This window comes from Chaetodon trifascialis, chromosome 19, assembly GCF_039877785.1.
Source record: "Chaetodon trifascialis isolate fChaTrf1 chromosome 19, fChaTrf1.hap1, whole genome shotgun sequence".
Lineage (NCBI taxonomy): Eukaryota > Metazoa > Chordata > Actinopteri > Chaetodontiformes > Chaetodontidae > Chaetodon > Chaetodon trifascialis.
In genome coordinates this window covers 13,425,096-13,452,698 of record NC_092074.1, presented here as the reverse complement: position 1 = coordinate 13,452,698, position 27,603 = coordinate 13,425,096, and the positions used below count along the sequence as shown (strand labels likewise).

Genomic DNA, 27,603 nt, shown 5'->3' with positions numbered 1-27,603 from the left:
CCGATTCATGCCTTTAATTCAAGCTGACTTAACCCAGCTGTTATTATCATTGCTGTTATCATCATGGTGTGTGTTCTGGGTTGTTGACATTATTATTATTGGCAGTAGTGTGTGTGTCCCGGCTCAGATCGGGTTGTTGTTAGTATTATTATCGTTATTATCATTAGTGTGTGTGTGTGTGTGTGTGTGTGTGTGTGTGTGTGTGTGTGTGTGTGTGTGTGTTGTTGTTATTATTATTATTATTATTATTATTATTATTATTATTATTATTATTACTATTATTATGTGTGTGTCGGGTCGGATCCCGGGGCGGCCCCGTGGTTGGGGACCGCTGCGATGGTGGATTCAGAATATATCAGCAAGGCGTCAACGCCATCTATTACACTTAAACGCGGTAAATCGTTCCTATAAACAGCATATAAATATGTGTTAAATTAATTTTAATATAAGCAGTCTTCTGTTTGTTGTCTTACTCAAATCGTGCCAGCCGGAGAAAGATGAAATCATACTGACAAACTGGCAGCCTGGCTGGTGACCATAGATTCTTCACATTCTACGTTGACTTGACGCTCCGGCTGCTGCTGCGTGGCCCCGCCCCTCCTGCCGTCAACAACTGGATTCCAGCTATTTGTATTTTCGTCAACTAGCACTGCTAGCCTGCTAACGATGATTCATTGCGCTCGTAAAAAAACGATTTCGCCAATCTGAAGGGACATTTATTCATTTTTGTTTGCTTGAAACACACTCCATCGATAGCGTGTGCCGATGTGCAGCCAATGTCAGCGAAAGGACCGACGAAAGCGGAGAGATCGCTTTGCATACCGTCCCTTAGCCGCCTCTGAGAGCAGCTAACGCAGCTAGCATCCTACGTTAGCTGGCTGGTTGACAGCTGGTTCGTTTAGCTACGTGCTTTTTGACAGTAGCGTAGCTAAGGTTTACTCCCCGAAACAATGACTTGTCTCTGACATTGGTGAGTATAATTCCTGTGTCGAGACTTGGTATTATCAAATCATTGCACGTCATTTGTTATGACTCGCTTCAGTGTTGCTCTGCGAGCTAACTGACAAGCTAACCATTGGCTTGTTTGTAGCAGCAGCTGCACGGAGCCACGCCTGGACCATTTAAATTAACGCTTGCGTCTGATAACATTGGGTGTTATTTCGGGTGGCCGCTACCTTGCAATGCTCAGTGTTACAGCACTCAGAAGAATTCCACCGTTTTTGTTGACAGAGCGGACAGAGGCCCAGTTGGTTGTCACGTTGGTGTAACCAGAGCCCATAACTCGTTAGGTGGGTCTTGGTTGACTCTCTGGTGGTGCCATCGAAGATAAGTGGGTGAGCCGTAAGTCAACTTGCCGATGGTCCCCTGGTTTTGACCTGCCAGAGCCGCCAATATGATGCCGGTGAGTGCACACAACCCCTGCTTTCTTACCATAAAACATATGTTTGACTCGTGTATTCTTTATAAAAAAAACAGTGCTCTCATAACTAACGGTGGGACTGGCCAGTTTTGCACAAAATCAAACCTGTGTGTAAGGTCCAGAAATCATTAACTCTGTGGTGTTTGCTATTCAGTCACGCGTGAATTCACATTTGTGTCACATTTTGATTCTCTGACCATTGATGCACGCACAAGTTGCAAGTTAAAGCAAGCTTGCTATCTGTCCATTTGCTTTTCCCTCTTCTGCTCAGCTAATCTGTAAGTGAGATCAGTTCCTACACATGAAAAGCTTATCTGTATCCAGATCGGCTTTATCTGTTGTACACGTATTTTACAGCCTGTGTTCAGAGCTGCAGGACTTACAGTTTTCATGTTGATGGTCACAATGATTGAAACGTCAGGAAGAGGAAATGTACACAGAGCTTACCTGAATGAGTGTGATGTGTCTGAGGTATGTGCGCTTTTAGGAATATCATGTTTCCCTCACACGACTGAAGATGATAAACTTTACACAATCTGTTTTCTCTAAAATCAGCATGTACTGTATCCTTCGGGACTGTTTTCATTCTGTTGTTTTCCCGAATGTTATTGTTCAAGATACTCTGCGTTGCAAAGAATAGAATACCTGAATGGTAACCTTATTGGAGTCGTGCTTTGTTGGGACCTCTTTGTTATCTTCAGTGCCGAGAATGCAGTGATGGATTGTGGGAGAAGTGATTGCAGCCATTTGGCCTTCAGGGTGGGGAACATGAACTCCAACGCAGGATAAGTTTACAGTCGGTTCAGTATGGCGTCAACGTCAGTGGAGGTGATTCAGTCTTGGTCAGTAATCTTTTCAAGAGATTGTGCATTAGTTGAAAATACAACATCACAGTGACATTTTGTTTGTCATCATTAAAACAGCTTTTGCAACACAACCTCCGGGAGGCTCGTAAGCTTTCAGGAGTACATGGTAACAGAGAAGTAACTCCATATTCACTGTAGCCTCCGTGGACGTTTGTACCCTGTGGCACCAACAGGCTATCAGAGTCAAAGAGCCAGTCGAGCAGAGAGGCAGCCCTGCACTCGGCTCTCGCGTGACTCCAGCAGCCAATGAGACCTTGGCAGATCTAGGTCTGTGTGGCTGCGTCGACTAATGCTCTGTTGTTAAGGGGAACTTTTGAGCTGAGTAGATTGTCAAGTGGCATTAATCTCACACGGTGGAGCTGGGCAGAGCCTGACTTACAGGAAATGTAAACATTGCGTCTTATTGCCAGTTTTACCATTGTTGCAGGAGTGCAGGTTTAAAATGACATCAACCAAGCCATCACAGTTATAACATAAAGCACTCAAAAGTAAAATGTCATAAGTTTAATGGATGTGAATGTCACCGGTAGACCAATTCCCCAAACTCACTGTGAACAGATGAAAATAGTCAGTTATTGATTTATTTAACAAACCTCACCTATTTAAGACTGTCAGTTCTCTTTTCTTACTGGTTGAAGAGGTGTATATTATTAATTAGACTTCTTATTGCTTTCCTCTTGCATGCATCAGGCAGCTTTTTTCTTTTTTTTTTTAACACCAGGTTAAATCTTGAAGGACCTGATAGGTTGCCATGCCTCTGTCCAACGTTATATTTTCTCGTAGTCTTTTCAAGGTAAAAGCAAATACATTTCCTAATGAGAATATGAAATAATATCAAAGGAATTTGTGCGTGATGGCTGTGTCGTTATAACTTGGCTTATCCAGCTTAATAACAGATGGTCTTAGAACATCTTTTTTAAACTTTCATCCTGAATTTTAAGACATCTTGTGTGCAGCAGTGTCCAAGCGTAAAGGAGGCTAAAGGAAACTCCTTATTTTATGGATGTGTAGTTTTAGCAGTTGTGCTTGCAAGAAATGCGTATTGATTAAGCCATGACTGAGTTTTTTGTGCGCCTGTGTCTGACCAGAAGTAAAATCATTCTTAGCACTGACCATAGTGTGTTTGTTTATCTCGTTGAGTAGATCATTTTGTGAGCTGAATTCAGCCTTGTTTCATTGCAGCGTCTTAAGTCCGTGGCGTTTGTGGAAGGTCCCTTCATGAAGAAAAACGGCTTTTCAGTTTAAGTTTGTGCTCTCGGGAAGCATTTCTGCCACATCTTTCCTCTTCATTGTGGGTAAATGAGTGACAGGATTTGTGAGAGGAAATGACTGTTTGAATCATCCTGCTCGAGAGCAGGCCAGCCAGGCATCGCTCTCTCTCTCAGAAGTTAAATGATAAATGTCCCTTTCTCCAGATGTTGCCCACTGCAGCATTATGTGTGACGAGGGGGATACTGTATGTTTCCAGTCACGTTCAGCCAACGTGCAGCATGAGGAAGATCCCTTTCTTGCCTGGACATGATAGTGCCGTGACCTGCTTGCCGGTCACATCTGTGGCCAAACTGTTTTCATGAGCAGGGAGTTGTTGGTGTTGCAGCCACTGGCACAAACCAGGGACAGTTTCCCAATAGAAGGACTTGTCTGCACCCTCCTCCACCAACCACCCTGTGACTCCCTCTCTCTCTCTCTCTCTCTTTCTCTGTCTGTTTGTTTCACTCTAGCTCCCTCTCTCTCTCTCTCTCTCTCTACCCCCCTCCCACCCTCCCTGAATTACACATACAGTGTTTTTTCCTCCCAAGTCTCCTCTGCAGCACTGTTCCAATGCACGCACCGCTGTCTGTTTCAGAGGTCTGCTCGGGATGGCATAACAATTAAGTCTCATGCCTGCAAAAGCAGCAGCGCTATGATGAAGAGGTTTGTGACTATAGTGTTACGCGGCCTTGTTAGCCTCTCCAAGGAAAACCCCATTTGGGCGAAGGAGCACCACCGGCCACCAAAGAAGGAGATCCGGAGGAAACGGAGGGCGGTCAAAAGAGCCAAGAACATGGGCAGACGCAACTTAGTGAGGGCGGTTGGTATTTCTCCAGTGGTCAGTCAGCTGGATCACTGGAATTTTTGTTTTCTGTGTTGTCGCTCTGTAATTGTATATTCACACGGTTTGATAGTTTCTATGTATGTGAAGGCATGTCTCAGATTTCCGACATTGGCTTTTTGTGATCAGTTTAAATTCGGCCCAAGTTTGCACCTTAGTTCTGTTGTATGATTGATTAGTAGCATGTCGTGATTAAGTTTTTGTTATATGGTTTGAGGGATATTCAGCATGAAGGTCTGTGATGAGCTGATTCGATTGTTGGAGTGTCGATTATGACGGACTGTTTCATTACAACAGTGTTTCATTACATCCTCTAACCTTTCGTGTTTCCACCTCAAGATGTTCAAATAGTGGCATCAGTCTTCTCTCTATTCAGACTGATGTTGCTGGCCTCGCTGGGCTGTTTTGTGTTCACTATTTTTCTCCTTGTACTATGTTGTATCTTATTATGCAGCTGGTAGCACTCCAGTGTCCCTTGGGGATTCGCAAAGTAATTATCTATCAGTAAAATGTGAACATAACTAGTCTCCAGCTTATTTACAGACAGTTTTTTCACTTTCTTTCCCATCTCTTTTTTTCTCTTAATGCTCTTGCACATCAGGTCTCAAAAATGACATCCCTGATTGGTCTATGTGGCCACTGGGTCCTAATGCCAACCTAACGCTGTCAGAAGCAACATGAAATCATAGCTGGAGGGAATGCATGGATGACTGTTGGATTTATGAAATAAGTGTCTCAGCTCCGGTGCTATGGTTTCTGAACTTGCCAAAATATAAGCTGATAATCACTGAGTGAAGTCGCAGAGGCTCCCATGCACAAGTGACCGTATTGTTTCAGTTAGGCTGCCGCAGAAAATGTCAATGAATCACACAGATGCATCATTACAAAGGATGAGTCACTTTGTCTCGGAGAAACTCCTGGAGTCACAATCTATAGGTAGCTCAGTGACTAAACCTTGATATTATATGACCGTTATGACAATTATTGTAGCACGAATGCAGCCCGTGGCCACACGCACAGTTATGCATCAGTGAAACTTTATTGCATGTTGCATTTGAGTACCCTTTAAATTATTAATGTGTCAAAAGCCTGAGCTGCAGATGATACAGTTAATAGTAAACTGTATATTCTGATGTCACCCAAGTAGGAAGACATTGTGAGCCATAAGTAAAGTGTGTTGTAGTTGTTGTGGCCCTTTGATAGTGGAAGTAATTAATTTGAACTAAGTCTTGATATTTGGTTTTCTTGGCTCAAGTCCTCCCTGTTACGACATGTTCAATCAGTGAGGCATGTGCAAAAACTGTAAATGCTGACCAGGTTAAAAGCAAACTATTGAAATATAAAGAATCCAGATTTCCCTTTTCTACTCTGTTTACTGACAGCGAGCTGAACTTGCACTGAACTTGCGCGAAGGCCATGAAACGCTCCGTCTTTTCAAATGCTGCTAACATTTTTACGTCATTTTGAACGCCCCGCCAAACTCTTGGCTTTGTTATTGATATATTCTCCATCACAGTCACAGACAGCCCCGTTTGTCTGTAGCGACACCAAAAAGTGAGGCCTGTCACATGAAACAGGAAGGCACACCTCAACCCCCCAGAGTGCTTTGTGCCACAGAAAATACTAAAAATCTGCCACTGCAGAAGGAAAAACATGTCATGTAGATGTGCTGTGACGGCGAATAAAGTTTATATTAATCAATCTGGCTTGTTCTCACCTGAAAAACTGCTGAAAGTTAATGTGGGCTGGTCGACACTTACAGATGGGAAGCATCTTTAAACATAACATTTGATGATCATGCAGTAGGTATAGAGGACTGGGGAGGACACTGTCCACTGCTCCTCTCTCTTTCTCTCACACAGTATACATATTAATAAGTCTATTAACGAGGGTTGGATATCTTAAAATAGCTTTTTTGACTGCACAGCTATTCTCTGGTTAATAAGATCTCTGCACTGTTTATGTTGACCAAAAGCTGTTTGTTCTAAGAAGAAGCACCACCACTCTAACATTTCAGTGTCCCTGCTGTTGCTGATTTTCTCTCAGTCATCTGATTGATTAGCATTCAGTCATTTGCCCTTGTCTCCAAGCTGAGGGCCCAAACTATGCAGGCAGTGACGTATAGATTGATCCAAAGGTTGTGCACATTGTGGCCACTTTACCTTGACACCTTGCTAGTTGGCTGAGGATGTTTGGACAGGTAGTGTTGCATGGTCTGATGGCTGCAGGTACAGCAGGAGGACTTGAACCCTGAACTCACACTTTCAGAGGATGGCTAGAAGACACTGCATTCAGGATGCTGTTTAATTTTGTCTTCATCCTGTCCTCTGTTTTCTGTCTGCTGACATTTAGCCATTTAATAGCTTGAATCAAGAAAGGTATATTAGAATAGTTTCCTCAGATGTCCATTTACTTCACAGATGCTGAAAGGTATTTCTTGTGAACTTGTGTGGTCTCTGCTTTTACTTCTTTTACTTTTGTGTGAGTACAGACAGAAGCATGTGGGGACTAGTTTTGCTGTGCCTCACCTCCCAGCCTAAACTGTATATCTTCAACGCTATGGCAGGCTCTAATCATAGTAAACAGAAATGTGGCAGGCACAGGCATGAGTCCACCAGCAGCTCAAACAAACAGCCGCAGCTGGTGGACAACGTACTGTAACATCAGCACACCGGGCTTTGTTCAACACGAGAGTGGGCTAAGCTTTGTCCTTAAACCACACTCTGAGACAATTACATTTTTTCTCATTTGTTCTTGATCTCAAATATCTTCACATTTTCATTCATAACACATTTTCATATGATAATTCTGCCTGTGTGATCTTCTACTTTAATGTTTTTCTTTCATAATTTTTACATTTTATTCCCTGTCAATGTGACCATTTAAGCTCCTCCTGACTGTGTTTGTCCCTCTTTCAGATGATATTGACGGTGTACCTCAGCGATGGGGAGCAGGCTGTGACTGAGGTGCCCATCACCCCGGAGACGACGTGCCGGGATGTTGTCGAGTTCTGCAAGGAGCCCGGTGAGAGCGGCTGCCACCTGGCTGAGGTCTGGAGAGGCAACGGTAAGGGCTGCTCGAAACTGTACTGGCTGTTATGGAGCCTCTCAGTGCTCTGCTATGTTAAAGAGGAAGAACAAGTGGGTGTCACCAGTAGTGCATGAAGGTGAAGTAATCTGAAAGTTTGACACTTCACTTACATGCACAAGAATTTAATTTTACGAAGCAGTAGCCTTTAGTCTTCCTCATTAATATAAAACCAACCACTTCATTAAAGAAAGAGAGCCAGGCAGGGCTGCGCATGGCTACCTGAGTGGAGGAAAATCACAGAGAAGCCAAAAAGTTTCACACCCTCTAAGAAAAGAAGCCTTTCTTTTCTTTGATGTATTCGCAAAAATACATGTTTCCATTCCCATCATCTGTTATCGGACTAGAATAATTCACTTAAAGTACAAGGTTGTGGGTCAGACAAGGGTTACACGCTGATACAGTCCACTGCACTGTCACAGCAGATTCCACTGGGTCCGAGCGATTTGCTCTCATCACCACAGCCGTGCTGACATACCCGGTGTTATCAGCATTTTTTGCTGAGGGGCCACTCCCCTGTTGAAAACAGCATCCCAGCCAAGGGCTTTATTAACCCACGTTATGCAATCGTGTTCGGCTGGTGCCTGACAATGCAGCTGTCTGCCCCCGAAACCTCCTAAAACCTCTCTGTCTTTGTCCCTGTCCCTTTGTCTTTTGGCCTCTCACAGAGTGCCATCCTCTTGAAACACACCAGAGTTTTAGCACAATCTCAGTAATCCCAGTAACCCTCTATGCTGCCCAGACATAATCAGACAACAGCAAAAAGTTACTTGGATTACATGTTTTCTTCTGTAGTGTTCTTTACTTTATTAGTTAGTTTTTCAAGCACAGCTGGGCTTTGTATTGGCCTGCAGTGTGACACCTGTACTGTGGGTTAGTTGATGCAAATAACAGGCAGAATGAACTAGAGGCCATCTTGCAGTGGGATCAAACCAGCTGCTATGCCCGTCAACATGATGACTTTCTGACCCATGAGTACTCAATAGTCATTGCTACATTATTACATGAGCACTCCGTACGAACCACACCTTCGTACTAATCTCAACAACACACCTGTAAAGTTTCCTGACTGCATCTTGCTCAGCTGTGACGCAGTCGTGTTGACAGAATCTGACCACAGACATAAACACCTAGCAAAGAACTCAAACCTCCTCTATGGTAGTTCCTGCTACAATAGGTGTCTCCAGGACAACATTTTGCCGCGATGACACACACACATACACGGATTCACAAAAGGAAAACAACACAAGCCACGTAGTCACAGCTCAGAATTAATTACACACATCATCCCTGTCTGAAAGAATTTCTTTCATTCAGCAGACAATTATAGCTTTGCCATGGTTAAATGAAGTATAGTTAATAGCCATTTCCAGTCATTGTGTTAACCTAAGCTAACCGGTTGCTGGCTGGTTAATATTTAATAGACTTGGCAGTGGTTTCAATATAACTCTTGGCAGAAATTAACTAAGCTTTTATCTGGCAACACAAAACTTTGCTTTTGACTTACTGGATGCATACTAGAAAACTGAATGAGATGAGTTTTTTTTTTTTTTTTTTTTCATGAGACGAATGATTTTAACTAATCCATCTTCTGTCTCTGTAGAGCGTGCCATCCCCTTCGAGCACATGATGTATGAACATCTGCAGAAATGGGGGCCACGGAAACAAGAAGTCAAGTTCTTCCTCCGGCATGAAGATTCACCAACTGAAAGCAGCGATCAAGGTGCGTTTGGTCATGATCTCCTCTGTCTGGAGGTCTGTGTCGTCTCTACCTGAAGGAGCCTGGAGGGTGGAGGGTGGAGTCGAGGGCTGTCAGGGAATTCCAGACACCTGTTCTGCTTGGCTGCTCAGCTATGGATGCTGGTGCCAGCTGATGGTTCTCTCGCTTCCTTTCTCACACTGGTATCTTAAGTCTTTTGGGGTTTAGGTGTGTTTGATTCCTTTCCTTTGTTGCACCTTCAAGCACATTTTATCTTTGCTCATCCGCCTCACACACCAAAGATGCTGCTGATGGACACACCTATGAGCTTTCTGATATCAGCTTTCCTAGGTGAGGATAAAATCAGGTTGTTATGCAACACAAATCCTTTTATATTAAAAGTTTGAAAGGCTGTGTAAGATAAAAAAAATCTTAGTTTAATTGATGCTTGATGGAGCGTGACAAAGGAATAAATCATTGCTCCGTTTTCACGTACACGTACACACACACACACACACACACACACACACACTTTCTGCATTAACATTCAACTTTTTGGATTGTTTGTATTGTCACATGTAAAGCCGGGTGTAAAACGCACCCAAGCTTCAAATTAATCCGAGAAACAAGTTCTGCAAAAGTTCAGCAAGTCACATTAAATCCACTGGAATTTCATTGAAGTCAGTGTTCATGTGTAGACATGTGAAGGAATTCATTCATTGAGAACCCATTGAGATGCCCTGATCTGATTCATGTTTGCCAAATAGACTCAGAAAGTGTGTTTTAGCAGCGAAGATACCGTCTGGATATCTGGGAATTTTTAGAAGTCCAGCAGAAGTTTTCTCTCTTTTTTTTTTCCATCCAGCCTTTCTTATAAAAAACATTGGAGTGAGGTGGCTGCAGTCAGCAGTGCTTGCCCCAGTCCTTAAATCCCTCTGTCATGTGCAGTCATGTCAGTGAATTTTCAGACCATCCCTGACAATGGTTGTAGCCACTGAATCTGCAGCTGTGTGCGTGCGTGTGTGCGTGCGTGCATGCGTGCTCATCTGTGCACGCTCGTGTGTCTCTGGCCTGCCTGCGTTTGTGATGGTGACTGTTTCTTTTTTGCAGGGAGTCAGCAGTCTCAGGATCAGACCAGCCGCAGAAGTGGAAACACTGGAGAGAAGCACAATGAGAATGGGGTGAGACTTCATTAGCATTATATCAATGATTTTAAAGTAGAAATGTACCTGCAGTAACTTACTGCAATTTGGTGCCTTTTTCACACATCGATTAGGGCTATAATGAAAGTTATATACAGCATAAGTGTGTTACACATATATATAGTTAGAGACCAAAAGGAAAAAGAATATGAATAACTAAATAGATTTAAAATTGACTGGAAAAATTCTTTATAAGATCTCTTTTGCAGGCTTCCAGATATTGGCAAATAGTCAGATTGTCTAAGTAGTAGTCATGTGACTCTTTACTACATTTAACATTTGAGAGGATCCATCGTGCTGCCAGGCTAACAAGACAGGCTAACTACGTTTCCCATGGAGTGTGCAAGCTTCTGTGTGAAACAAGGAAGCTAGTTACCCTAGCTTGTTAACAGTAGCACTGACTCCTCCAGACATTCGTTTTCAGTCATGTTACTTTAACAGCTGCAAAGCATTACGTAGATTTCTTTGCATCATCTACAAGATGAGCTCAGATGAAACTGAGCTGCAGGTTGACTGTGTGGCAGCATTTTTCAGGTTTTCATTGTGTGGCACAATAATGACAAAACTCCAGTCTCTGTGAGGTAAAAGGATCAATATCTGTGGAAGGAGTGTGATACTAAAGCCAGAGTTTGAGAGCAGCATCACAGGGCTGTTCCATATTCACACTCAGCCAGTATTTCCCTGTCAGGTGAACCCATTGTTCTGCATGTTGAGTTCTAGCTTCAGGAAGTCTGTATGCTCGGAGACGTGAAAGACTCTGATAAGAGCAGCCTCCGGCGTGGCATCCTTTCTCTCTCAGACCGTCTGTCCCAGATTTCACAATAGGAAAGTGTTGCAGTCAAGGAATCGTAACTAATTCAACCTTAAGGGTGGAGGGAAGAACCCAGCGCAGCAGGAGATGGAGGGATTGTGGTGTTTGTTTTCAAAAGAGATTGTAGCACAAGAGCACCCAGAAGCCATTCCTTTTATGAGCCTGAAAATCCACTTTTGACTCGGTGTGGAGGAAGTATCATGAGGTAATATGTATTTTTATGGATGTAGAAATCGGTTATTGATTGACTCTGTTTATTGTGGCAGCATGCAAATAAGAGCGGATGTGTCACCGCTATTCGTTCTCTCAGAGAGGAAAGTTGCATGGCCGCCTGCACTTAACCTCCCAAGTGCCGAGTCTCATTTTTGTCCGAGTTTCTTCCTAATATCTGATCTAGAGGATTATATCAGTCAGCCTGCTGGATGATATAACGGGCCCTAAGAGGATCATTGCTTTGGCTTTTCCACGGGCTGCTGCCCAAACCACAGGGCTTTCTCTCCACCGAGTGCAGCCAATCACCCTCGAAGAGCGACGCTGCCTCGTAAAGAGCAGAGGTGCCTCAAGGGAACGCTGTAGTGATCACGCACATGATCAATTTAGTTCTTAAATATCACAATTTTAGCTTAATGGCAGTGTTGAAACATGTCATTTGCCAAAAGCTGAAACGATTAGTCAGTGAACTAAAACAGATGAATTGTCTACTGTCTGATAATCAACCAATCGTTTCAGTGGAATATTCCGTTTCCACTTCCTCAAATGTAAAGATTTCCTGCTTTTCTTCACCCTTCATCATAGTTAATTGAATGTGTTTTAGTTCTGGAATTGCATTTGGCTTCGCTTTTTGATTCTGCACACAGATCAATGAATTGAGAAAATAATCAGTCATGAAAATGATCAATAGCGGCAGCCCTACATATGTAAATTTGCCCACGTCAATAATCCCTAGGCCTGCAACTAACGATGACTTGCATTCTCTGTTAGTCTGCAATTTATTTTCTAGATGAATTGATTCGTCATTGTCCATAAAATGTCAGATATGAGTGAAAAATGCTGATAACAGTTTCCTTCAGCCTTCCTTCATGAAACATCATTTCATGAGTGATAGTCATGAATAACTGGGCTCTTAACTGGGCTCTTTTATTGTGAAACATTCTCACGATATTGTAATGCTGATAATGTGTTAATGTTATCCATAATCATGGCTCGCCGTCCTTTTCCGATAAGTATGAATCTGTACATTTGTTGGAGGGAGTAATGCAGCCTCCCAGCAGGACGACGTCTCTCATCAGTGAGGCTGTGCCTGCTCTCTCTTCCTTCCTCGTCTGCTCAGTCGGGTGTTTCACCAACTCCCTCTTCATCACTGTCTGAGGGTGTGTGTGTGTGTGTGTGTGTGTGTGTGTTTGTGTGTGTGTCTTGTTCTCCCTCGGGTGAATTGCCACTGATGCAGTGTTGCCTGAGTGCATTTGAGCATGGCTGTATGTGTGCCAGTGGCTTCCCCCGCTCCCCCCATCTCGTCTTCGGTTGAGTCACCTCCACGCCCCCCCCCCCCCCCAGTCTTCCCACACATTGTCTATGTCTAAATGCTTTAATGAATGTCAGGTAGGAGAACGCCGTCTGCGCCATGTAGATGCAGTATCCGTGCTGATGTCGTCGGCGATCAGATGATGTGCGACGTCTTGTCTCACTTCACAACACCATAAAAGTCAAATTCTTCCCAAAAAGAGCCATGTTTTATTCAGACAGGATGAGTCACAAAACTGCCACTTCTAATCAAATAGAAGCAGTTTAGAACAATATTTTTGTCTTCTGCATGTCATGTGTATTTCACCTGGACTTTATATTCTGTCTCCAGCTTTGGACATGCATGTTTCATAGCACGCAAACTGCAAAGCACCTATCAAACTAGTATAATTCAGCTTTTCATGGCACCATCCTCTCTATGCCTCTTGCTAACCCAATCACGTTTAAGAGAGTGCTCTCTCCGAGCTAGTATTCTCCATTTCTCAGTCTGGTATCGGAATGAAAAACAGCCCGCCGTGACATTCCCTGCATCATCTCCTCCCTCTTTGAACACGCTTCCTAAAGGCAAAGTCTAGGAGCGCTTGAGCATCTCGGCACCGCTCCGGTTGTCGTTCAAGGGGACTGTATTCACCGCTCACTCAGTGTGCTGTTTCATTGAAGAGCAGCCAGCCAGTGTGTTGACTGTAGAAAGTGCTTTGAGGAAATTCAGAAGTCTGTCTGGGGGAAAAACACAATTGAATGTGATAGCCAGTCTTCCTTTATTCTGTGAGCTCTTGAACAACATCTGGGTGCTGATTTCTGGCTCAAGAGGAGGACTTCATTGAAAATGTTTATGGAGGTGAACTGTTTTTTTATCTTGCTGTAGTTACACCTGTAATGATTAATTGTTAAAGTCATTTTTCTAAGTCAAATGCCAAACTTTCCTTCCCTTTTTTCTGTGTGATCGTTAGAAAGTTCTTTCTCTTTCGTTGTTGGTAAACCTGATTTCATACAAGCATTTACAAGTGTTGAGGAATGCTACTGCATATGTGGAAAAAAAGGTGTATAAAGCCTCAGAGGGAGCTGTTTGAAATCTCATAAATTACCTCAAGTGATGTCACTTGAGTCAGTGTTAGGTGGGACTGAAAACTAGAAGAAGTGAGCTTACCAGACCTCTGTAGCCAGCTCCTTATCTCTGCTTGAGGCTAGAAGCTTGATGCTACATTGCCACATTAGCTGCTACTAGCATGACACGTCTGAATCTTGAATTGCATTGTGGGTAGTGGTTGTTTTGATGAGGAATGAAATAAAAAAAGACGATGTCTCTGCAATTGATCGTGAGTCTGACAGTGTTATGGGGCTGCAATGTGAAGCCGGCGCTCCGTGAAGTTTTGGACTTTTGGTTGTGCACAAAAAGCCATTTAATGACATCATCCTAGAAAACCGCAGTTTTGTTTTTACAGTTTTCCGATCAAGAGAATAATCCACAGATTAATCAATAATAAAAATAATCGTTAATTGAGTTATTAACAAAACCATCAAGGGGATCGGTGAAGCTGCATCAATACATTAGAATGTAGCATGTGATACAAACTCTACAGGGATCCAATTCAGCCATTAAACCAAAAATGTGTAGTTCTTATTACAAATGCCAAATAGCACGTTCTCCTCAGAGCCTCACTAACTGAGTCTCATCACAGCGAGTGTCCCATCATAATGACGTTGGGAGGCTCTCAGGAAGCAGTTTCGACTCTCACTGCTGTTAAGTCTGCTGCTGTTTGACCCTCTGGCTGCAGAAGTCCGACATCTTTTGCAAACATTTCTGCAAATGGTTTTTTGCGTAACATGTTTCTTTGTACTTTTTTCTTTTGTTTTTGTGTTTTTATTCTTATGCAACACTTTTCGCTTATGTAACTTTCATGCCGGATGTATTTTTCTGCACTCACTCGCGTCTTTGTCTTAAAAGTGCTATTATGTCAAACATTCACCCGGTTCTTGACACTGCACGGGCTCTCACAGTTGAGTCCTTCAAACTACAATTTAGATGTTCTAGGTATTACTCAAAGAGCTGAACTTTTCACCTTCTAGCTTTTACTCACACTGTTGTTGTTTCGGCTGCGGGAAGAGTCATGTATCCCTTTAAGTGTGTCATGGTACTCACAGCAGCCCCCATAGGGCAAAACAATAAATGTTGGGTCATGCCCTGGTTTGAACCAAACAGCTTTTAGTATGCGGGAGATGGGGTTTATTGCACAACACTGTTATTTTATATTTATTTTTCTCCTAATGACCTAGGGACAGCCACCAGTAAGTACACCCTCACTGTTTGAAATGTTTAGAAATCCTCATTTATCATCAGCCTCAGTTTCAGTGGGTGTCAGCATCGGGACCACTCTGCTCAGATTTCAGCGTGTTGACCGGTTTTCATGTGTATGTGTGTTTAGGTGGGGAATCAGCGTGTGGAGCTCACGCTGTCAGAGCTACAGGAGATGGCCACACGGCAGCAGCAGCAAATCGAGGCTCAGCAGCAGATGCTCGTTGCAAAGGTACGCAGAAAGAGGAAACTAGATTCTGAAAGCATCCAACTGAAAAATCCCATCCCATTCCCTCCCCTCAGGCCCCCCTCCAGAGCCACACTCCAGAGCACTGGGGAGAGGAGCAGTGATGAGAAGACCGGCTCTTTTAATAAATACATGAATAAACAGCTATAACCATAATCATATAAAAATAAGCAAAATGCCTGAACAAACATACCCTTCAGCCTTTCAGTCTGAACTGGCTCCACTGCTCACAGTTACTACTCACTGCTGTGTGTGTGTGTGTGTGTGTGTGTGTGTGTGTGTGTGTGTGTGTGTGTGTGTGTGTGTGTGTGTGTGTGTGTGTGTGTGTGTGTGTGTGTGTGTGTGTGTGTGTGTGTGTGTGTGTGTGTGTGTGTGTGTGCTGGAGCGCAGCCCTTCGTTGTCATCTCCAACTGTATCCAATTACCTCATGTTTCATTCGCATGGAAGAAAACACCGAACATCATAATGAACATAAACATCGAACATGGGCACTGTGAGTGTGTTGGTGTTATATTATAATGGTCTTTCCTTCAAAATGTGCTTCCTACTAACAAAATAGCATGCTGCAGTAATGTGGCATACGTGGACGGCTGAGCTGTTCTAGGTTAGTGCTGAGGAACAGGAGGAGGTTCAGAGAGGCTCACCACAAGCTGACAAGTCTGACATATTTAAATCTCTCTGGTCATAATATCTCAGACATCCGCTGTCTCACTTACTCCTCTACTGATTTGAAAGGTTTTATTTCAACCAGTCCCGAGTTAGCGGTGATTGTTGGAGTTTTATTTTGTTTTTGTCGCGTTTGAATGAAGTGTGTTTTACGAGGATAAAATGACTGTTTCTGTAAATGGAGTCTGGTGGCTTTGGCAAGAGGAGTAGAAAAACTGTTTCTGGTTAAACCAAACGGATCTTTCTCTTTAACAAAAAGGTATCTTCGTCAGGATCCTTTCCATTATGTTGTCAGTCACTCAGAACAACAATCTGAGTCTGTCAGGGGCAAAAATAAACACTTTCAGTGAATGTACTTGTAGGGAGGAATTACATGGCAGCCTGTTCGGTGACTGCTGGCTGCAGCACTCCCGCTAAATACTGGAAAAACTCCAAAAAGCGTTGTCTGCATTTGTCTCGTTATACTGGTTTGCCCTCTTATGAACATAATGTGCAAAAATGGATATTCTTATGGTTTGAACCTTGTTTTGTTTTGTTTTTTCTGGAGTGAATAATCAAAGGTCATTTTGGCGAGTTTTAACAGCCCCACCCTGTAGTCTGATCCAACAGACCGGGCAGAAGTTCAAGGCCTCAACAGGCCAAGTAAGTTCAGGAGATAATTGACTAGTGTTGAACTGCTTTCATCCAAAGAGTCCCATCATGACTTGAAACACGGGCAGACAGTTATGTAACAAATGAGATGGGAGGCAGTGTGAGTCACAGTGCTAGTATTGTCCAGTCTGTCACAACTCATAGTTCAGTCATACAGGAACCAGTGTTTACTCAAGCATGGAAATTATTCATGATTTTGAACACTAAGGATTTCTACCTTTCTCAGACCTTCTCTACTCATAAGAGACTTTATCTTGTAATGGAAGGAATACGAGTTCGTTGGCAAACCTCCACACGACCCGTCTACCGCGTCAGTCTCTGTTGCTTTTCAGCGCACTAACTAAGTCTGACCTCCGTGCTCGTGGTGTGCCGATCAGTCATGCAGGATGAAGCCCACTGTAGACCCGCAGATAGAAAAAAGTATTCATTGCCTTTGTCGTGGCGTCTGAAAAGTAGGCCCCACTCGAAGCCCTGCAGCCATTTGGAAACCCGGGCCTGTCATTTCCTATTTTAGGACCATAACTGGAGCAGTTCTCAGTTGGGTAGAGAGAGTCATCTGACCCTTTCTTGAGACTTCAGATAGTCTTGACATGGCACAGCATTTCATTTAGTGCATACAGTAGAAAGATTTAGCCTAGTTTCACGGTGTCTGCCACAGAGATATTCTGCAAGCCTTGGCATGGAGCCTTGCTGGTTTTATATCCATCGAACTGTTTTGATTTTTGACTTATAAGCATACGATAACCGTTTGTCTTTAGTATTTCCTCCCAAACTTGGAAAAAAAAAGCAGGTAGTGTTGAGACTGTCTGTGCTGTTGGATGCGGTTTGACATCATTTTCTACCTTGTGTTTGCCTGTTTCTCCACAAAATGTCAACCTCCGTCTCACTCTCTGAAGGAGCAACGTTTGCGTTACCTGAAGCAGCAGGAGCGGCGTCAGCAGCAAGCCGTTTCCGAGAGCGAGAAGCTGCAGAGGTTGAAGGATCGCGTGGAGAGCCAGGAAGCAAAGCTCAAGAAGATTCGGGCAATGAGAGGCCAGGTGGACTACAGCAAAGTCATCAATGGCAACCTGTGTATGTATACTTTCCACAATCATGCAGCCATATTTCGAAAGTTGTGTTTGCAACAAAACAGATTGAGCTAGCTTGCTAGGAGAAGTCACCCTACATGTACATTATGAATGAGCTGCTGTGATTCTTCCATTCCTCACACCCAGCGGCAGAGATCGAGCAAGTTAGCAGCTTGTTCCAAGAGAAGCAGGCAGAGCTACAGTCTGCAGTGTTGAGGGTGGAGCAGCTCAGCCTGCAATTGGAGGACCTGAGGAGGGGAAAGCTCAACGGCATACAGACTGCCCTGGGTGGCCAAGTCACCGGCGCTGCAGCCCTAGAGCTCCGTAAACTCTACCAGGAGCTTCAGGTACTGCGTAGCACAAATAAGTGCAACATGGATTGAATGCTTTTATAGCTTCCACTGTGTTTATGTTTACTGCAGCGAGGGCAGTATCTATTGTTCCAGTGAATCTGTACGTGTGTTTGCATCCGCACTTCATCCGCAGATCCGGAACAAGTTGAACCAGGAGCAAAACAGTAAGCTGCAGCAGCAGAAGGAGCTTCTTAACAAACGCAACATGGAAGTGACGCTCATGGACAAGCGCATCAGCGAGCTGCGGGAACGCCTCTACAAGAAAAAAGCTGAGGCACGTCAAAAAGAGAACCTTCCTGTAAGACTGAGAGTCGCTTAACATACCAACTCATTAAGAATCTATTTGTTGAAATGCTTCTGACAATAGTCTCCCACCTCAGGGAGAAGTCAGTCTAGACTCTCCAGGTGTGCAATGTTATGTGAAATACAAACTTCTTTTTGCTTTTCAAGTCCACCATCTTCTCATTTCTGGTGACTGAAACTCCTCATAAATTGATGAAAATATTAAAAGGAGTTCATTTCCTTTCCCTGTCAACACGTCCAGCATTTGAAATTTCTCTGTCTGTCTCCTCTTACAGCTGAACAGAGCCAACGGGCCTCCCTCTCCCCAGCCAGCTCCCGGCACTCTGGGCCGCGTCGCTGCTGTCGGACCGTACATCCAAGTCCCCGTACCGGGCCGACAGGAAGGAGGCTACACCATACCACCCGACCCACTGAAGCCTCAGACTCTCGGTGTAAATAACCAAGCCAACCAGGGCCGTGCCAAGTCAGGTTGGTTAAAGCCAATAAAATCACATTTGCAGTGCGTCTTCTTTCACAAAATGCGAGTGGCTGTAGAATACAAAAGCACTGACTTCAGGTTAAGCTTTGAGGTGAATTTCTTGTCTTTCTTTCCTCATTACAAAAGCATGGACAGTTAGTCAGAGAAGGAAAAAAAGCACGAGAAGATGATTCAGTTACAGAGCGGCTTGGATACATGTATTTCCCAGAGGCGGAAGTCTCACACCACTACACATTTAACACATCTTGCATGAAAAACTTGTGACTGTAATTCCCTCCCGGCCCACCGCTGTTACTCTTCCTACCTGACTTCTCGGTTAATTCTCCGCCTGGGCTTGATTCCTGTGATTTTTTTCCCCTTCCTCTCTAACCTTCTTCTCTCCTTGTGTTGCGTATGCTGTGATTCTCTTCCTTTTCTCTCCTCCTCTCTCATGTGTCTGTGCTGTCCTGTCTGTGTGATGTCTCTGTATCACTGGGTGTGGGGTTGGGGGCAACTCTTCCTGGGGCAGACGGTGTGCGAAAGCCTCCCGGCCCTTGGAAGGTGTCTGATTTAGACATCGTTGTGGACCCGGTAACCCCGTCCCTTCCAGAATCACACCCGGGCACCGGAGCCTCCACTGGCTCTGACGGCACGTCCCGTGAGTGCACAGTGCTGCAGAAGCAGAGGGGTGGCGCTCCCTGAACCTTCTCGACTGTAGCACAGGATCCTCAGCAAACACCTCCATAAAGCATCCTTATCTCTTAAATATCATCGCCAGTTTGATTAGTGATTAGTGGGGAATTTAAGAATATTATGGCTGTGTTCTGCCCAGTCATGCCTTGAGTCACTAAATAATGTTTTAATGCTCAAAAAAACATCTCCACCAGATAAATGAATGCGCAGCTGTGGAATCTGCGTAGGAGCTGAATGTTACTGCCTTTTCAACTTGAACAATGGCTGACTGATGGAGGCATCCTTGTTTGGCATCATTAAGCTCTCCTGGCCGTGCAGCATTGAGCCAGTTTTTGTGTTGACATTTCATCTGGAGTGTTTCCTCTGTGGATTGGCTGATGACGTCAAAGTGGTGGCGGTGCCATCTTGAAACACTTTGCTGCCATCTGCAGACATTTTACGCTCTTAATCACAGCTGACATCATGCCGCATGTGAAGAAAGTGTCACTGAAGCGCTGCTGATCCTGTGTGTGTGTGTGTTTGTACATGTCTGAGAAGGTTCAAAGAGTTGAGTACCTGTATGTCTACACATGCAAACCAGTCCATAATATTTGGGCTTTGTTGTAATTTCATAACATTCTCGGCCTGCCTAACCTAAACTTTCACACCATGTTCTCAGGCAAGCCAAGAAAATCACCTTTTAGTTGCCAAACACGAAACATGCACAAGCAAAATGAACTTGTACATGTTAAAATGTTGTCAAATTTATTTTGCAGCTGTCACTCCTGATAATCTGTAAAGACACAGAACTACTTCCTTTTAGATTTAGTTACTGCTGTTAGTATTAAACTGTCACAATTCTACAACCCCACGTTTCAGCCCCAGAAAAGTTGAGATGCTGTTAAAACATAAATAAAAACAGAATGTTGGCATTTGCAAACATTTCATGAAGTATGCCCGACCCCATGTAGTCATATCCTGATGAGGTCATTTATTATATATTGCCTTCATGCTGTTTTACATTATACTGTATACATCAAGAAGGATTAGCAGATTAACAAATTGCTTCATTTATGTTTCACACAGCGTCCAAACTTTGGTACCTTTAAAGACGCTTTAAAGGAAAGATTGGCAGCTGCTTTATTTCAAGTTACCATGGGTATTAAGTAGCACTCTGTGGCTTTATTTACCACAACTCTTGCCGTTGTTGTGTTGTGTCTTCCTTTTTCCATCCTCTCTCTTTTCACCCTGTCCTCGTTGTCTAAAGGTACATTTTTTATCACCCACGTACATTTTTAAACTCATCAGTTTAGTCTTGGAAACAAACAGCACTGACATTAGTAGCATCTTCTGCTAAATCACAGCTTAGTTGCTATTTAGCAAATGTAACTTCATTAAAACACTCCATGACTAGATAAAGTACACAGTAGCAAGATACTGATGCAGCCATGTTCATTGCAATCATTACTATGATTTGAAGGCTCAGGATTTTTGTCCTATTGATCAACAGCCAAACATTTAGTCTGCAGTGTTTTTGATACATTTTACTTTAAGAAGAAAATGCCCTCTAATACAGAAATGTTATGATGCGTCAGGCCTTTTGAGAAAGTGCATCCCTGAAAAGATAATGTAAGCTCTCTGTCTATTGCAAGAACAGCCTAGGGGAAAAGGTGTTATCCCTGTATTTTTGCCGGTGTTAAGGAAATTTCTCCATTAAGCTGTTTCTATGAAAAACCATTGGCTTTGCTTCCACGACCTGGGGCAGTGTATGTAATAGAGCTATTTGCTTGAATTTGTGATTGTTACAGAGCTGCTTTGATTATCTTTGCTTGTACGTGTGGAAAACACTGAATTCACATTGACTAAAAGGCAACAGGGATTCTGGTTGAACGTCTCTTAATGGTGTCTGGTTAATAGGAAAGGCTTCTCAAAATCCTGAACCGTCCATTAAATACCAATCCTAGGTCAAAATGGTACAGCTAAATTTGTTCTGTGTGTATAAAATGTTCCACACACTCATGTTATTGAGTCAACAATATTCTACTTGATGTGCTTAATCACTAAAAGTGATATGTTTCAAGTAGAATAAATAAGAAAATGGTACCATTTGGACCTAGCTCTGGTGGACATGCTTTGTCACCACGCTGAGTTGTTCATGAGGGTTATGCTTCTCATGCCACCTCAATCATTGGGTCTTTTTTCTCCTTTGCGTCACACTGACTGTGTCCTGTCTGTGCTCTAGCTAATGATACTGGTTGGCCTACTGTAGGCAAGACCAGCACATCTCTAAAGCCTCCTGAGAGACGAGACTCAGGGACTGATACCCAGGGCAAGAGCCCTCCCTCAGGCTCCCCCGTTGCTCCAAGTGCAGAAAAGGTTAGTCCTGTTTTGAAATGTATGATGTAATGTCACATCTGTCACATTGTTTGTGCTAGAGATAAACTGTCATGAAGTCTTGATTAAATATAAAATTAGTACAAGAATTCAGGATTTAGGCCTCTTTCTCCGGATTAAAATCCTGTTCTTAATGGTGAATGTTTGTGTGTGATCTCATGCTTCTTCACAGGTGCTAGACTCCAAAATGGCCGTGTCCTCCCCTGCCATATCCAAGCCACAGCCTCCCCCCTACGGCTCGCACCTCACCTCCGCAAGCTCTCTCAGCTCCTTGGAGCGCCGTAAGGATGCGCCTCCTCCGCGCCCACTCCCAAACCCACCAGCTCCTGCTTGGCCCCACGTCTCCCCCTCCACAGGCTCATCCTCCCAGCAGATCCAGCAGCGAATCTCAGTGCCGCCAAGCCCCACCTTCCAGCCTAATGCGCCGCTTTTCCCCCCTGGGCTGAGCGAGCGACTGGATCCTCCACCAGCTGTGGCAGTTCGCCCCTTCATCCCAGACAGAGGATCACGGCCGCAGTCGCCCCGAAAGGGCCCACCGACCATGAACTCCAGCTCCATCTATCACATGTACCTCCAGCAGGCAGCGCCAAAGAGCCAGTCACTCAAGCCTGCTGCTCTCAAAGCAGGTAAGGTCGCTTCAAAGAGATGGTCCAACATGTGAGGCCTTACTGTAAAATTCCATCAGAGAAAATGTGTTTTCGTGATTGGGTAGTCAAAATAATGTTGATGTCTTCCAGTATAATCCCACACTGTCTTTTTTGTCTATAGTATATGGGAAGCCAGTTCTCCCCCCCAGTTCGACTCCCCCCTCGCCCCTGCCTTTCATCCAGTTGGGAGGGGCCTTCCCTTTGCTCCAAGGCCAACCCAGTGGTGAGGACACTTTTGACGGAGAATTTGATGATCACGAGTGCTTCCAGCACCCAGAGCCTTCAGCGCCCCCTCCCAGCGTAGAGAACATCCCCCGACCACTCAGCCCGACAAAGCTGACACCCATGGTACACTCCCCCCTGCGCTACCAAAGTGACGCCGATCTTGAGATTCTCCGTAAAAAGCTGGCCAACGCTCCGAGACCACTCAAGAAGCGCAGCTCCATCACAGAACCAGAGGGTCCCAGCGGACCCAACATCCAGAAACTGCTCTACCAGAGATTCAACACTCTAGCAGGAGGCATAGAGGGAAATGTAGTCAGTGGATCAGCAGGTGGAAACGGTGCAGGTAATGGAACACCGTTTTATCAGCCGGCTAATCCTCCTGGATATCTGGGAGGCGACTCTGTGGCTGATACAGACAATGGCAACCTCCCCTCTGAGACGGCGCTACCTCCACCGCCAGGGGTGGAGGAGCCGGGCTCCGAGGCTCCACCTCCATCTACTGACGCCAATGACAACGAGCCACTGCCCTCGCCACCAGAAGGGCTGGGGGATCCCGCTGAAGCAGAGGGACCAGAGGGAGACGACAACAACAACAACATGGGAAGCTCTGAGGCGTCGCTGCCCAGCCCAGTGCTGGAGGTCACCACTCCAGAAGAGAGCGGCACGGCGGTCTCACAGCCGCTGGTCAGAGACACACCGACACATCGACACTTGACACAAGAGTTGCATTTTCAACAAATAAAGTTGTAACTCATGCATCCTTTCTTTATCACTACAGGAGAAGCGCACAAACCTGAAGAAGCCAAACTCTGAGCGCACTGGCCACGGCTTCAGGGTGAAGTTCAACCCTCTGGCCCTCCTGCTGGATGCCTCGTTGGAGGGAGAGTTTGACCTCGTCCAGAGGATCATCTACGAGGTATGTCCTGACAGTGTGAGTATACTCTTAATTAAATTGTATTTGCATGTAGAATACCCACTCATCCTTTCATCCGGGTCTATCTTTTGTTTTCCAGGTGGAGAATCCCAGCACGCCCAACGATGAAGGCATCACACCCCTGCACAATGCCGTGTGCGCAGGACATCACCACATAGTCAAGTTCCTGCTGGATTTTGGTGTGAACGTCAACGCTGCAGACAGTGATGGATGGTGAGATGATGACGCAAGTTTGGCTTAGCTTGATCTGCTGTTGTATCCGTCTCCATTTCTGATTATTCATGTGTGTCTTTCTGTGTTGCGTTTGCCGGGGCAGGACTCCGCTTCACTGCGCCGCCTCCTGCAACAGTGTCCATCTCTGCAAGTTGTTGGTTGAGTCGGGGGCCGCCATCTTTGCCAGCACCATTAGTGATGTGGAGACTGCTGCAGATAAATGTGAAGAAATGGAGGAGGGCTACATCCAGTGCTCACAGTTTCTATACGGTGAGAAACAAGGATTCAAAAGTAGAATATTGTCATTGTCCCTCCAGCTCAGTCAGTCCAAACTTCATCAGCTCTGGTTCTGTAAGGTAACTTGGTCGAAGGTATATTGACTGAAGAGATTTGTAATATTGACAGTCTGTTTGGGATTCTCTTATGCAGGCGTTCAGGAGAAATTGGGTGTCATGAACAAAGGGACGGTGTACGCTCTGTGGGATTATAAAGCTCAGAACCAGGACGAGCTGGCGTTCAGCGAGGGGGACGCCATCACTATCTTGCGACGACAGGACGACAGTGAGACAGAGTGGTGGTGGGCGCGACTTGAAGACAACGAGGGCTACGTGCCCCGCAACCTGCTGGGGGTAAGAACTAAATCTGTTTATCTCATCTCAGCATGATCAGGGTAGGGCTAGACAATTAATCAGTGACTGGCATGTACTCCATGACTGGTTTATTTTTCATCTCCAGTCATGGAGGATGTATTTTCAGTAAGGAGGAGAGATACATAATGCATAATGCACCAATGACGTCAGCACGTCTTTTCATCATTTCTCTTCCTTCTCTTTGCAGCTCTATCCAAGGATCAAGCCTCGTCAGCGCTCCCTGGCATAGTGTCTCACACCGCTGACCTCTGGCTAACAGCTGGACTAGTGTCAAAACCCAGAGCAGAGAACAAAAGAGCCTGGTGCTCTGTCCTCTCCCCCCGTGGCCATAACCTCCCCCGGCCTCGTGCTTCTCACTAAATCCTTTTCTCTGAAGCAGTGGGCACCAAACTCTGACACACACATTTACATCTGCACACACGTAGACACAGTGAAACACAAGCACTCCAAATGCGAAAATCTCTTAAACCACTCCATCCTGACGCCCCTCCAACACACACACACACACACACACACACACACACACACACACACACACACACACACACACACACACACACACACACACACACACACACACACACACACACACACACACACACACACACACACACCTTTCAACCCATTGCTCTGTCATTGCCCCGACTTGATTTCCCCCTGATTCAGTGTCATCTCTGTATTAGACATCGACTTGAAGAATAAAACACTAACCCTCGTCTCAGTATTTCTTGCAGTGTTCACACTTCTTCAGCCATCTCCCTTATGCATTCTATGGTGGTTCTACTGGTTTACATGGTGACTGGAAAATCATCTCCAATGGTGAGAAGTTGCTGATTTCTGTCAGTGAAATGTAATTTGAGTTATAAGACATTACCTGTGTTTTGTATTTCGCCGAGTTTGCCCCTTGCACGAAAAAACTCTAATGCAGAAAAATGTGCTCTGTGTTCAATTATGCTGTAGTCTAACCACCAAAGATGAATATAGATTTAACAATTTTAATTCTATTCCTCCAGAAGACCTTGCAGAAGTGTCGTGGAACGAGATAATCAATTGATTTGCTGCTATCAGTACTGATTAACAGCTGCCAGGAGTTGATTAATAGTCCTTCTAGATAATCTCCTGCAGCAGAAAATAGAAAATGTTGTAGGTCATCAGTATTAACGACAGAGGCCAGTCAGAACAAATCCAACTTATTAAAGCAAAGATGAAAACAGATTGACAGCTCACAAATTGTCACGAATCGCATTTCATGAACATCACTGCAAGATGTGTCTCTTCATTCAGTGTCAGAATGTGGATGCAAGACTGCTCTGGATGTGTTGCAAGAACATTAATAAACTTTAAGCTGCCTGCCAATCATAACCGAGGCTTCTGAAGATGAGATTTTGAGATGCGTCAGTGTGGATTTCTGGTAGTCTGATTAGCCCTGAAATGAACAGCTCACATGCTGCAAAAGATAAACAGTATGTTGGTTTTAGCAAAAACAAAAAGTTGCCAAATTGAGAAGCTACACATCTGTAGGGTGCGCGTAAAAAGTCACAAAGATCTGCAACCTGAGGCAGGAATTAGGATTAGGAAATAGTTTGTTTTTTAGCCTTTAATTCCTCAGCGGTGAGGCGGCGAGGATCAGCTCCACAAAGACAAAGTTCTTGATGTGATCGTGTCAGTTTTGTTTTCTTTTATATCGATTGTCATTCACATTATGTCTACCATTGTTAATTAGTCGATGCATTTACAATAACTTGGACCTCACATCAGGTATCCATTGTGACTTTCTGGCACCTGATAAGATCTTTGCTTTTGTTGAGGTTAAACTCGACAACATGACAAGAAGCAGTATCTCCACATGAAACTCCCAAATACATTCATGTATTAGTAAAGGAAACCAGACGCTGCACCTCAAAGAAAAACACTGAAATCATTACCCAGATCATCTTAAGATCTTTGTTTACCACACTAGACAAAGTTATCACTCATTTTCAATAACTTCTACTTCTTATTTTTTGATAGAAGCTGCTAAGTAAGTCTCTGGTCATCGAACGTCGCAGTTTTTTGTCTGTGACAAACTCCACTTGAAATACTTTATCTCAGGACCAACATGGTGCTGCTGACACTGTTCCACCACTAAACTAGTGAACATCTATTTTCACTCTCAGCAAACATCACCTCCATTGGAGCAGCGAACCAAACGTAAGACAGTCCAAAATTAAAAAAAAAAAAAAAAAAAAAAGTCAGCCGTGGGCTTAAATTGTTGATGGGTGAAGAGACGGTTATTGTGTCTGAAATGTAAATGTTAGCATTCAGACTTCAAATTCGCTTCAGACAATCCTGAATTTGCCCAGTTCTCTTCCTCCGGCCGTCCCTTTTCAGGTATTCACCATTCCAGCAACACAAACGTGTTACCTGTCACATTACTGAACATCTGCAGTCCATCGACTCGTTATGAACCTAGAGTGACTGAGTGTTATGCCGAGTGTGCTCGTGGCCCAGGCGTTATCATGGCTTAACCTGTACATAGTGTGAGGAGATGTGTTATATGTCTGTTTGCTGTATGGACAACTGGGCTTTCTGTATAAACGCTGTACTCACACATTCAATTCTGTAAATGTCAACAATAAAACAGAAGCTCTGGCATGACCAATGTCTTTCCGTGTCGTACCAGCAAAACAATGAAGCAGGACCAGGAATGATCTCAGGGTTTAATGAGGGGCTGTGGTAACTTGGGAAGTTATGGATATTGAGAAAGTGGTGAAAGTATGAATGTGAAGCATGGGGTCCGCTCAGTCATAGCTACCCCCCAGCAGAACCTTCACATGCAGAATTCTGCAGATACATGTCACACATGCACAGAAACACCAAAAAAATGCATGTGGAAAGGAATTATGTAGATACTCACTGATAATAATTGCTCAAAACAGCACTGAAGCACCTTAAATCCAGGCTCCCTCCATCCCAGAGCCCCCCAAACCCAAGAGCTGAGCCCAGAAGAGTCCCCTGTGTCAGCCTGGTGCTGAGGCTAACTTGCATGTCAGATTTCCCACTTCTCCTCACTTTACTTGCTTCACATTTTGCCTGTAAAATAAGCCCACAGAAATACTCGTTCAAGTGTTTCTGCTTCCCTTTTATGAATCCA

At 44.3% G+C, this 27,603-nt stretch overlaps 1 protein-coding gene across 4 annotated transcripts; it reads left to right on the top strand.

The window, feature by feature from the left end:
* The first annotated feature begins 600 nt into the window (after positions 1-600).
* ppp1r13bb (protein phosphatase 1, regulatory subunit 13Bb) lies at positions 601-27,107 on the top strand. Of its 4 annotated transcripts, XM_070987041.1 has the most exons (19): positions 601-970; positions 1,231-1,402; positions 7,297-7,444; positions 9,069-9,188; positions 10,275-10,345; positions 15,122-15,223; positions 17,452-17,626; positions 17,770-17,969; positions 18,109-18,273; positions 18,554-18,746; positions 19,265-19,393; positions 21,650-21,783; positions 21,974-22,427; positions 22,570-23,357; positions 23,452-23,589; positions 23,687-23,820; positions 23,924-24,090; positions 24,250-24,449; positions 24,658-27,107. In XM_070987041.1, the coding sequence occupies exons 2-19, from the start codon at positions 1,394-1,396 to the stop codon at positions 24,697-24,699; spliced, it is 3,369 nt and encodes a 1,122-aa protein (XP_070843142.1). In that variant the 5' UTR covers positions 601-970; positions 1,231-1,393; the 3' UTR covers positions 24,700-27,107. The 4 variants fall into 4 exon arrangements, with proteins under 4 accessions (XP_070843142.1, XP_070843140.1, XP_070843139.1 ...); XM_070987039.1 differs by lacking the exons at positions 601-970; positions 1,231-1,402 and adding an exon at positions 4,178-4,357 and having other exon boundaries at positions 18,109-18,249; XM_070987038.1 differs by lacking the exons at positions 601-970; positions 1,231-1,402 and adding an exon at positions 4,178-4,357.
* Positions 27,108-27,603: the final 496 nt, after the last annotated feature.